Here is a 13137-nt window from a genome sequence, read left to right as displayed (position 1 = left end):
AGCTTCTGCATCTTGCTGCTTTACACCGTATCATCACACCAGCTGCTGTATCTGAAAGATAAGATCCAGGGACACACACAAACAGTATACACACAAAGAAACCAGTGGTACCATTATGACATGGGAATGTGCTTTTGCCAGTAACTGCTTCTGGAATTAAATACGTTAATACCAACAAAAGAAAATAAATATATATGCATAAGCAGACCACCAGGAACACTGTCTAAATATCGTCGTACCCGTATCTGCATCTGAGAGGAGGGAGTGGAAGCCACACACCAACTTTCACACACACTCTCACACACACACACACACACCCAGACAAGGGGAAAGAGGGATAAAATAGGGGAAGAGAGCCCTAGGCTCTCTTGTGTGTGTGTGTGTGTGTGTGCGTGCATGTCTGTGTGTGTGTGTGTGTGTACGCATATGTGTATGTGTGTATGTTTGTGTGTTGTGAGTGTATGTATGAGTGTGCAGGTTAACATGGAATGATTCCCAGTGTGTGTGCGAGGCCACAACAACACCGCCCTGGGGCCCCCAGACGGCCAGGAGAGCCCCGACGGGTCACGGACCCAGCCGCCCCACAGCGGCCAGGTACCCGGGCCCCCGCCACCGGACAGCTGCGCGCCCACCCAATAGGAAGACTATTCCATACTCTGACTACACGCTGTGTAAAGAAGTGCTTCCTTAAATACAGTTCGAAATGTTCTCCCGCTAATTTCCACCTATGGCCACGAGTTCTTGTATTTGAACTAATGCTGAAGTAACTATTTGGTTGAACAGCATCCAAACCTGTTAGAATCTTATAGACTTGGATCATGTCCCCCCTCAGTCTTCCTTGCTTGAGGCTGAACAGGTTTAGTTCAACTAACCTCAACTTATCTCTGCTTACATATAAGACCATTTAATCTCCAGTCTGACCCTCAAAGTGTCTATGCCAGTTTCCATGTGTCAGGAAACTCATTAGAGGTTCAAGCCCCTACTTTTGCTGCCTTTCTTGGTGCTTGATGACCTGTCACACACTCTTGTCATGTGACTTGGGACAACTGAAATAAACTGAATTCACACACGTACTCTGGGCCTCACCTCAGTTCCAAGACTAAATGTTTCTTTACTTCTGTATTACCCAGTTTTAATGCTTTAATGGATTTCCATTGTTACATATAATTACATATATGATTTCCGCTACATCCATATTCCATAACTGCTTAACCTGTACAAGGTCTGGGTGATATCATTATTATTATTACTATAAATATTAAGATTATTATTGTTTTTAATCTGCCTGTATGCAGAGGTGCCTACACTTTTATCACTTGATGCGGCCATGCAGATATATTCATCTGAGGTGGAGTCCCTGGCGAAGGGCCCGGCACCAAGCAGCTTCCGCCTTTGTGGCCCGCAGCCCTGGGTACTTCGCACATTTGCACGGCCGTCGAGCACAGTTTTCGTTAAGGAAGTGGAGCCGAAGAGGCGGAGACCGTGACTCACGCTGGCTATAAGTCTCAGGAGTAACCCGTGCAAAACTTACAATCTGACAGGGTGTTCTGTAGATCTACATTAAATCTAAATCGACACCCATTCAGTTTATGAGAAATATACTGACGAGCAGCAAATCATGGGGGTTATTTAAGCTGGCGGACTGCAAAGCGCACGGTCCAAATAATTTCCCTTTTCTTTTTAATGGTTAAATAACAGGATTCTGCTGCGGGGTAAGTTACGTTTATGTAACTAGAAAGTATGATAGCGCGTCTGTTCAAATAAATGTCGTGAATGCGCTTGAAATGTTATTATTACTTATTTTAGTAATATCGGGTAACTGCACTCGGTCTTTTTCAGTTTTTACTTTGTGTCGTCTAAAAAAACGCTATACGACAAACGGGAAATAAAAAAAGTCTGTCTTCATGCCCATATTTAATACAAACCCAGTTTGAATGTGTGGTTCTAAGTTGTATAAAATAAATCTACTAAAACGAGACAATGGGCACCTTTTCTAGGATTAAAGAGAAGTTTTACTGAGAAGTTGCGCAGTATGGTACCTTCCGGATGTAACGAACTTAGGCGAGGGGATGACATGCTGTAAATAAAGCTGCCTTTTTTGGTTCTTTTTCTCTTTATTTCCTTCCATTCTTTTTTTTCTTTATTTTTTCTACATTTGTTTTGGGGCTATTGCGTGGGGTTTTGTTTACATTTGAAACACCGCGGGCAGCAAATTATGTCCTGACTGATCGGACAAATTGCCCCGTCACCCCGAACCTCCAGGCGGGGGCCCCCGGAGCTCGCAGAGCCGGGCGCTAATGTCTTGAACTAATACACGAGGTAGCGGCACTAACCAGCACTATCCGCTCTAACTCCGCGGTAGCAGCGGGGAAGATGACCGTTACCCGGAATTTACGGCCCAAAAGCGAAACTGAAAGTAAGAGTCGGCGGGACAGAAGCACGCAGAGGACTCGCGCACAGCGAAAATACTAACTAATAACTCAGCTGCGACGGGTAGCCAGTTTGCGTGAGTTTCGTGGGCCCTGGTGCCCCCTGCTGGGTAACAGAAGTCGTGACATCCCAAAGCCGCACGACTATTTGTGTCCAGTTAACGGGAATTCGGTTACAGCCAGGTCGTCATCATGGCTCAGGATAATATTGTGCTAAATACTGGAAAAAACGGGGTACAAGCAGTGCTTGAAGTGGGCCGGAACGCAGCGGAACGCAGTTCCGGAACTTCTGTATTTTCGTCTTTTGGGTTCCGCCACTTTTTTCTGCGTTCCGGTACTTACTGAAACTGATCCGACGCAGCGACAGTGGCCCGAGAATAGACAATATCACAAGACCGATAAAAGACTATATGTTGTTTTAATGGTTTTTCAGTATTCCATTTGTGAATTAGAAAAAAGTAACCTATGCCTATAGGTTATTGCTTGGAAGAATGATTAAATTAAAATAGTTTTTGAACCAACACATCCTAAAGACTTGATTTTTTTTTCACCGCTCAAATGTCGGAAAATTAGAGTTCCTGCACTTATTTTTTCCCACTTCAAGCACTGGGTACAAGGGTGTAGGAAATTCCCCCTTGACGGTGCAGGTTTATCTTCTGGGATAGGCATGCATGCCCGGCTTATCCTTTCTCTTTTTTCCTCCTCTGCTTTGTCCTCATATGACTTTTAAGCCTGGTATGGCACTTTCAGTCCGGCCTTCCGTTATTGAAAGCTGTTATAGGCTGCCAGCTGTGTGCTGTTGGCACATCGTGGGACAGCCTACCTGGGACTGATCGCCCCCTGCGAGTGCCATGTGGCATTCTCTGCAGGCTGCTGTGTCACAGTAATTACACAATAATTTACCTACAATCCCTTGAGAGCTATTAAGACGCGCACTTCCAGACTACTGAAAAGCTCTTAAATAACTGTTCACTGCATCGAAGTGCTTGGTTTTAGTATTTAGTACTATAATAACCTAAAGCTAGTTATAGCATGGATCTAGTTTTGGCGCCCAGTTTCTGTGTTACCCCCAGGCCGTGTAGTAGCTGATCAAATCCTGCCTCTGTCTGCAGTTTGCATGCTCTCCCCATCTTGTGTAGGCTTCCTCCTATAGGCTAATTGGTGCATTTAAATAGCTGGGTGTGCTTGTCCGTCCTATGCTGCCTGTGACAGACTCTAGACCCTGCAATCCGGGATGAGTGGCTGGATACTCAAGATGCTCGTTTAAAACTCACTGGATTAGTGGTGCTGAGTTGTAGGGTACACGTTCTCGTTTAAATCTCACTGCAGTAGTGGTGCTGAGTTGTAGGGTACACGTTCTCGTTTAAATCTCACTGCAGTAGTGGTGCTGAGTTGTAGGGTACACGTTCTCGTTTAAATCTCACTGCAGTAGTGGTGCTGAGTTGTAGGGTACACGTTCTCGTTTAAATCTCACTGCAGTAGTGGTGCTGAGTTGTAGGGTACACGTTCTCGTTTAAATCTCACTGCAGTAGTGGTGCTGAGTTGTAGGGTACACGTTCTCGTTTAAATCTCACTGCAGTAGTGGTGCTGAGTTGTAGGGTACACGTTCTCGTTTAAATCTCACTGCAGTAGTGGTGCTGAGTTGTAGGGTACACGTTCTCGTTTAAATCTCACTGCAGTAGTGGTGCTGAGTTGTAGGGCACACGTTCTCGTTTAAATCTCACTGGATTAGTGGTGCTGAGTTGTAGGGTACAAGTTCTCGTTTAAATCTCACTGGATTAGTGGTGCTGAGTTGTAGGGTACACGTTCTTTTTTTGTTTGCGACTTTTTCATATATTTGGCATGAAATTTGTCTTCTATTTAATCTTGCCAGAGGTGACATTCTACATACCTTTTACACACCAAAAATGAAACGTAGTGGAGTAATTTACATAAAAATGTCAGAAACTTCTAGTAGCCGTAGAATTAGTAAAGTGACTAAATGGCTTCGGTTTTCCTATCCTGATTTATAGAGTTAAACCATAATAACTGACCATGAATTTTGTTTGCTGTGTTATTTCGTTTTACTAAAGTTTTGTTGTTTTTTTCAGGGTCTTTGACTTAACATAAGTCAGTAAATCCTCGCTTCATAATCCTAGACTCTTACTTAGAGGTGAGTAGAGACTTGTTCCCCCACTTTCTTTCCGAAAAACACGTTAAAAACACGGCAAGCTTCACCGCCAGCACCTGGCGTCCCAGACCAAGCGACAGTGAAGTTGGCTCCCCCTTAGTATGGTGCCCTTGGCAGCTGTGTGTCACCTAATGGGTGCCCAGCTCTGGTCCTCCGTGACTCGCGGTTTCCTTTCTGGATTTAATTGACCACATCCTGATGTATGGTGCACCATTCCCAAAAAAAGACAAACTGTCATGTTACAATTCAAATATCTCTAAAATATCTCGTGGTGCACTGTAAAAACAGTGCATCACAAGTTTTAAAACAACACACCTGTCTTTGAGTTACAGTACAGCACTGCTGTCAGATGCAAACACATATCTCCAAATATCATTTTTAAGTCAAAATTTTTCAGGGGAGTGGAAAAACACATTTTCTCAGTAACTACTTTACGGAATAAATCTAAAACAATGTGATGTGACACGTTAGGGCACAAGTACACCGCTATCTTTACACAACCATGAGTAAACAGTTTAATGTTTTACATGGATTTTGAGGGGAAAAAACATCTGAACACGTACATATTTACAGTAGCAGATATTTTTATCCAATGCAATGTACAAGTGAGGCAAATAGCACATTGCAAACATCCATGATGTCATGCAGTCGACTAGGCATAAGTGCAGTTAGGCTGAGCTTCCAGTGAATGCCCAGGTACAAGTACAGCCAGGCTGAGCTTCCAGTGAATGCCCAGGTACAAGTACAGCCAGGCTGAGCTTCCAGTGAATGCCCAGGTACAAGTACAGCCAGGCTGAGCTTCCAGTGAATGCCCAGGTACAAGTACAGCCAGGCTGAGCTTCCAGTGAATGCCCAGGTACAAGTACAGCCAGGCTGAGCTTCCAGTGAATGCCCAGGTACAAGTACAGCCAGGCTGAGCTTCCAGTGAATGTCCAGGTACAAGTGTAGGCAGTATTGGTGCAGGAGCAACGCAACAGCTACATAATTACACCTATACATTATATCATCAGGAGCTAAATATAAAATCAAGTGACACTTCACAGAGAAATAAATTTTGCATGATATGATATATGATGATGAATACTCATGATGAATGAGGTAGAGGCATATGGGCGGGACCTTGTCTGCCCATTTAGGGTCCCAGCCTGTACTTAGTCTTTGTATTCTCTGTACTCTCCTCTCCTCTCCTCCACACTTTCCGCCATCTCTCCTGCTCCACTTGCCTCCATTACTCCTGCCTGTCTCTTTGTGTTACCAAGAACATTACCTTCATCATCATCATCACCTATTGTAGAGTGGTCCAGACTCACTTTTCCAGTGGTAGCACTGCTGCTACCGCCTTTCTCAGTTGTTAGCACCAGTACATGATTTGGTCTCACCCCCCTTTTTTTTTGTGCAGCATGGTATTAATCAGTGACTTTGCATGCTGATGAATAGTTCTCCTAATTTATATACCCTGGTTTTTCTATTGATGAAAGACTGACAGAACTGTTTGTTCTGCTCTCTGATTTATTTGGTTCGGCAAAGGAAGGTGGTGTATTGTTTGAACTAATTTATTTTTTAAGCCGTATCTTTATTTTGATAAGCCCTATCAGTTTACACTGAACTCTCGATATGTTGACTTTAGCTTGATGCATATGCTTTATATTGTTGGACTGGGAACTGTACTGGTGCTTACAATTTATCGCACGGACGTGCGCAAGGTTAAAGTTTTCCTGTGTCTAATACTTTTCTAAAGCAATGGCCGTAAGTGACGTATTTATGACATGCTGTATTATGCATATGTGTGTGTGTATGTGTGTATATATATAAATGTGTGTGTGTGTGTGTATGTATATATAATATACAAACCATCTTAATTACAGTACAGTACCGTATGTAGTTCTTTTTGTTATTACTGTATAATTATTATCATTATTGTGTACTGTATTGTCTTTTTCCTGATTTACCTACAAATTCAACTTAAAGACAGACATAAGGAAGGCTGTATTGTATGGTTTTATGTGATCCAAATACTTTATGTGTCACCTGGGCTTTTGCAATCTTTCAACAAGATCCAAAAATATCCCCATTTAGCTGTTCATGGCCGAAACTCTGAATGTCAAATGTACGAATGTGAAAAGATTACTGTATTTGCAAAACATTTTAATTCAAACATTAGCTTTAACCTTCACTCTCATCATCATTTGTCTGTCTCCATTCTATTTGCACAAGTATTCGACCCCTACACATGAATATTCTACAGAAACCTTTTGCTGCAATAACAGCCTTAATTCTTTTGGGGTAAATTAGTAACAGTTTTGCACATTGTTCAGAAGTTATTCTTCTTGGCAGAGTTTACAGAGGTCCTCTAGGTTGGTGGGACGGCACCTCTGAACAGCAGCTTTCAAATACTGCCGTAGATCCTCAATGGGGTGAAGATCAGGACTTTGACTCAGCCATTGGGGTTAAGATCAGGACTTTGACTCAACCATTCCAGAACATTCACCTTCCTGTTTTTGAGCCATTCCAGTGTCGCTTTGGCCTTATGCTTAGGGTTATTGTCCTGTTGAAAGATGAATCTTCTGAATCTTACATACTCACGCCAGCCTGCTGACCAAATCTGTCAGCCCTTCTTCCGCATACCGGAGTGGTACTGGACCCACGTACATCTTGAAATAAATAATTTCTGCTTGGATGTGGATTTGGGTGTTCAGTTATTTTGATGCCAGGCTACAGTTTTAGCTAACACTAAAATACAATGCAGATTTTTTCTTTTTTTTTGGAGCAAGAGGTTAGCGATTTCAGCGAGTCCTGGGTCTGCCCCGGGGCCTCCTCCCTGTAGGACATGCACGGAAAACCTCTCCGGGTAGCCGCCCAGGAGGCATCCGCACCAGATGTCCAAACCACCTCGACTGGCTCCTTTCGACGTGGAGAAGCAGCGGTTCTACTCTGAGACCCTCCCGGATATCTGAACTTCTCACCCTATTCCTAAGGGAGAGCCCAGACAACCTGTGGAGAAACCTAATTTCGGCCACCTGTATTCGCGATCTCATTCTTTCGGTCATTACCCATAGCTCATGACCATAGGTGAGGGTACGGACGAAGATGGACCAATAGATCGAGAGCTTTGCTTTCCGGCTCAGTTCTTTCTTAGCTGCGACGAGCGGTTAAGCGCCTGCAAAACTGTACACGCCGCTCCGATTCGTCTGTCCAGCTCACCTACCCTCACTCGTGAACAAGACCCTGAGATACACTTGAGGCAGTACCTCTTCTCTGACCTGAAGAGGGCAATCCACCCGTTTCCGGCTGAGAACCATGATCTCGGACTTAGAGGTGTTAATCCTCATCCCCGCCGCTTCGCACTCGGCTGCGAACCACCTCAGAGCTCACTGGAGATCCCCAGCAGATGAAGCCAACAGGACGACATCATCTGCAAAAAGCAGCGAGGCAATCCTGAGGCCACCAAACTGGACACCCTTGACACCCTGGCTGCAACTAGAAATCCTGTCCATAAATATTATAAACAGGACCGATGACAAAGGGCAGTCCTGGCGGAGCCCAAAACGCACTGGGAACGCGTCTGACTTATTCCTGGCAATGCGGACCAAGCTTCTGCTCCGTTCATACAGGGACCGAATCGCCCACAACAGAGGACCCTGGACCCCATACTCCCGAAGCACCTCCCACAGAGCACCTCGGGGAACCCGGTCGTAAACCTTTTCCAAATCCACAAAACACATGTGCTGTAGACTGGATAGGCAAACTCCCAGGCCCCCTCCAGTACCCTTGCAAGGGTATAAAGCTGGCCAAGTGTTCCACGGCCAGGACGAAAACCACATTGTTCCTCCTGAATCCGAGATTCGACTATCGATCTCACCCTCCTCTACAGTACCCCGGAATAGACTTTCCCAGGGAGGCTGAGAAGTGTGATCCCCCTGTAGTTGGAACACACCCTCCGGTCCCCTTTCTTAAATAAGGGGACCACCACCCCGGTCTGCCAATCCAGCGGCACTGTCCCTGACCTCCACGCACTGTTGAGAAGTTGTGCCAGCCACGAAAGCCCCACAACATCCAGAGCCTAGGTACTCCGGGTGGATCTCGTCCACACCTGGGGCCTGGCCACCACATAGCTCTTTAACCACCCATGAGCACAGACTGGTAGACCTGCTGGTAGAGAGCTGCAGCAGTCAAGTCATGGGGTAACAATCGGCTGGACTGGAAGCTGAGCTGCAGACTCAGGCAGAAAAAGCCCGAAATGTGCATACACAACTTCTCCCCCAAAATCCTGGATTTATCAAACAACTTGACGGAGAAAAAATATGGGTAACATTTTACTTAAGGCCATGTTTTTAATCATTTATAAACACATTCATAATGCATTATAATCCATTCATAAAGAATTATAAATATGGCTATAAATATTTATAAAAAGCACATTATAGCCATGTTTATTATGCATTATGACATGTACCACCAAGATTATTTTTACTTGTTTATTTCACTGTGTAGTGTCTTTGTAATTTGTTTGTTTTGCATTAGGTTTATGTCTCCCTGCATTGTGGGTGAACAGGCATACATGACATACAACTACATTTGCAGGAATGTCCAGTTTTCTTAATGTAATCAGGCAATCAGCTACACTTACACTATACAGTAAGTAGACAGGAGAATGGACCAGTTCTGTCTGTAGTAAAGTCACATTTGTCAAAATGTCTGTCTTTTGCTGGACAGTGACAATAGTCATTAATGACTAATCTATGAATCTTGTGAAAGAACATCAGTGTTTAAAGTACAGAACTTTTTTCTCTCACTTGTTTAACTTTAAATTTAAAGTATTTCAAAATATTTTTGGCCAGTCCAGCTGGGAATTTGGTACCTTTTTATTCTTGATACCCCAGTGGCCTGTCAGAACCTGCTCATTTGGGCCTTTGATGATTGTCTTTCACTGCACCATGGATCGCGGCGACACTCATGCTGCTTCTCTTTCCTCTATGCACTTAGTAACCGCTCTCCATCTCTCTCCAGCTAGCTCAAGCTTGGGCACAAACTCCAATGCGTGCAGATGACGAAACTGATCCTTCTCACAAAAAAGGGAAAAAGGTAAGTCGATTTCAGGAGAACGGTCAAACTCCAAAGGCTGTCATGCACGTAGCATTAAAATTAATACCCCAGAACAAGATTTATGGTAAATGGTGATCAGTAAACTGAGCTGCACACGGGTGTAGTAAATGGTGATCAGTAAACTGAGCTGCACACGGGTGTAGTAAATGGTGATCAGTGAACTGAGCTGCACACGGGTGTAGTAAATGGTGATTTAACAATTTAACATTGGTTTTGTATGAGGTTTGGCCAGAAGGTTCAGGGGGATTTTTTTTGAATGACTAACAATGGTTTTGCAAAAATTAAGTAAGACAACATACTAAGATGAAATTGATAGTGAAGAAAACTGTTCTTCCAACTTGTTCTCCATGTACAGCCAGGAAGTTCGCTATACTGGACGGTCCAAGTGTTGTCGAATATGCCTGCTCTTGGCGCCCCTGGTTCTTTGTGGCTTTGTGATTTTCTACTACATCAGCACGGTCCTTTGTCAAAGGAGCAATCTGAAGACCTTTCACCCTATGCCACAGTCCTGGCAGAATCGGACGAAGCAGGAGCCAGCTGGTCAGAAGGCTCCATTGACGGAGAGCCCCCCCATTAATCCTCCGGTGGCTAAAACTCCAGGGCCCTATGAAATAATTTACCCGCACAAGTACCAGATCATCCTGAATGAGCCGGAGAAGTGCAAGGGCCAGGACCCTTTCGTGGTCTTGATGGTACCTGTCAGACCCGAAGACCAGGAGGCACGGGATATCATCCGCAGGACCTGGGGCAGTGAGAGTACAGTGCCTGGGGTAGTCATCCGCACGCTCTTTCTGTTGGGTGTCACCAACAGTCAGGAGACTTTACAGCAAAAGCTGATTGTAGAGGGTCAGGAGCACCACGATCTGCTGCAGTTTGACTTTCATGACAGCTATCGCAACTTGACCATCAAGACCATGCTGATGATGGAGTGGCTGAATACCTACTGCCACAATGCCCCGTATGCTGCCAAGGTTGACACAGACATGTTCCTCAATGTGGACTTGCTTGTGAATAAACTGCTGAATCCCCAGTCAGCACAGGCCAAACGGGACTACATCACAGGGGCAGTGGTCCGTGGCGGAATCGCACGGAGAGACCATGATTCCAAGTGGTACATGCCCGAGGAGGTCTTCTCAAAGGATACTTATCCATGTTATGTCTCTGGGAATGCTTACGTCTTCTCCATGGACCTTCCTGAGAAGATCCTGAGAGCATCCAATCATGTAAAGCCTGTCCATTTGGAGGATGTGTACCTGGGTATGTGCCTGGAGTCCTTGGGAATCTCTCCCAAGGACCCACCTAGTCCTGGCATGTTTCAGATGTGGTACCGTTCTTATGACCGCTGTCTCTTTTCTGGCTTCATCTCTGTCACTGGCATCCAACTGAAAGACCTGGAGAGGAACTGGGCCAATTTTCGACAGCCAGGTTCTTATTGCTGATGACAGACTTATTAATTTGTTTTCGTGAACTAGGAAAACCAAGCACCTTTCATGCTCACTGCCTCATGTAAGTGTGTGAGTGTGTGTCCTGTGATGGACTGTCATCCCTCCAGGATGCATTCAGCCTTGTACCTTCTGATCCTGGAATAGACTTACCTTTACCCTCAACTAAGTGGTAGTCAATGAGAACTGGTTGTTTATGAAAAATGGGTGAATGAAGAGCCATTTGTGGTGTACGTTTTGCCTTTTCAGAAAAAACATTTTCACATTAATTTCTTAACTATTCTCAACATTAATTAACAGTGGTTATCCAATTATCACACTATTTCAAGTGTGATATACAGTAAATAGATTTCATAATTGACACAGAAGAGACTATGCAATTTATGTTGTTGGCTTGTCTTTCAAAACATCTTTGTTTAATGGCTCATTTCTACAATAGAATAATTGTCTGCAAGATTTTATAAATGTGATGTTTTTAAAAAATAAAATGTTTATACATTTCATACTAAGTGGCCTAGCTGGGTGGCTGATTCCTGATCTGTATGCTAAAACCAGACATTGCAACCTGCAAAAACTCATTTCAGGGAGGTGCCCCCAACCCCCACATGAAGGGAGGTGTAACTTCAACAAACTTAATTTCACAGAACAGAATTTCTCTATTGCCTATATATATATAAATATTTGTTCATTAATTTTCTCTAGTCAGCACACTAAATTATGAAGTCCAATATTATGTATTATTTTGACAATAATATAAGTAGATTATTCTTTCACTATTTATGCAAATTCCTTAATTATATTCCATTGCTACTTTACAAAAGTCTTCAAGGAGTTTGGTCTTTTCATGACAGCCTTGGCAACTAACCAGGGGCTTGTACTACAAAGCTGGGTTACTGGCTTATCGGAGTAAATTATCAGATTTAAGGTAGTCTGGGCAAAATGAAAATGAACGAATATGAAGTCCATTTAAACTGTGGTACCTTGAATCCGACAAGTTACCCCGATAAGCCAGTAACCCCGCTTCGTAGTACAGGCCACAAGTGTCTAACTAGTGTAGACCAAGGTTATTATCGTCAACGAAAACGAACGAAATAACGAAAACTAGAATTGAAAAAACATTTTCGTTAACTGAAATAAATAAAAACGACAATTAAAAGAAAAAACGATAACTAACTATAACTGTATTGTGTGTTGACAAAACTAAAACGTACTGAAATTATAGATGAAATGTCCTTCGTTTTCGTCTTTGTCAATTTATTTATAAGTTGATTTATTTCGCTCTAGCAGTTTTACGTGAGCTGGCGGCACCGTACGGCACCTCTCTGTCCGTCACTTCTTGTTTACAGTCGGCTTTTGCTCACCGCGTTACCTGGAAAAATGGCGACGACAAAAGTTGGGAGAAGGCGGCAGAGTCCTATCTGGAATTTCTTTGACTATGACAGCGAGACAGATAAGAGCAGGTGCATTGTAGAAACAGGTGACAAAATATGTGGGATACTTCTCAAGGGAAAAACCCCCACAAATCTGAAAGTCCACTTGAGAAGCTTGCATAAGACGGCTAATCGCGAGTACCTTGACCAAGTAGCCTCTCTGATTAGCTTCCCCGAAAGAGAAGCAACATCCCGGCCAGGTAGCACCGGGAAGGAGGAGACAACCATAATGGACTGCTTTCACCGACGACCAAACAGCTGCTGGTTAGTAAATACGCAGGAACCCCACAAGACTTAATTTCCTTTTTGTTTACAATATTGGACGTATGGTTAACATACAAAAGCAAAGCACATCGGCATCAAGCCCCCGGGGAAGACCCAGGACACGCTGGAGAGACTATATGTCTCGGTTGGGCTGGGAACGCCTCGGGATTTCCCCAGTGGAGCTGGAGGAAGTGGCCGGAGAGAGGGAAGTCTGGGTTTCCATGCTGAGACAATTCTGTTGTACAATGGTTTTTGAGTTTGTTAATGTTTTTCTCAGATTGAGCTCCCTGAGACTCCTG

At 44.0% G+C, this 13137-nt stretch overlaps 1 protein-coding gene across 7 annotated transcripts; it reads left to right on the top strand.

The window, feature by feature from the left end:
* The first annotated feature begins 1407 nt into the window (after window positions 1–1407).
* LOC111859940 (beta-1,3-galactosyltransferase 1-like) lies at window positions 1408–11653 on the top strand. Of its 7 annotated transcripts, none has more exons than XM_023843118.2 (4): window positions 1408–1712; window positions 4520–4581; window positions 9607–9681; window positions 10058–11653. In XM_023843118.2, the coding sequence occupies exons 3-4, from the start codon at window positions 9644–9646 to the stop codon at window positions 11139–11141; spliced, it is 1122 nt and encodes a 373-aa protein (XP_023698886.1). In that variant the 5' UTR covers window positions 1408–1712; window positions 4520–4581; window positions 9607–9643; the 3' UTR covers window positions 11142–11653. The 7 variants fall into 7 exon arrangements, with proteins under 7 accessions (XP_023698886.1, XP_023698888.1, XP_023698891.1 ...); XM_023843120.2 differs by having other exon boundaries at window positions 9121–9681; XM_072711818.1 differs by lacking the exon at window positions 1408–1712 and adding an exon at window positions 1721–3312.
* The last annotated feature ends 1484 nt before the right edge of the window (window positions 11654–13137 follow it).

This window comes from Paramormyrops kingsleyae, chromosome 5 (genome assembly GCF_048594095.1).
Source record: "Paramormyrops kingsleyae isolate MSU_618 chromosome 5, PKINGS_0.4, whole genome shotgun sequence".
Classification (NCBI taxonomy): Eukaryota; Metazoa; Chordata; class Actinopteri; order Osteoglossiformes; family Mormyridae; genus Paramormyrops; species Paramormyrops kingsleyae.
The sequence above is the reverse complement of the archived record's forward strand: the minus strand, read 5'-3'. Positions and strand labels throughout refer to the sequence as shown.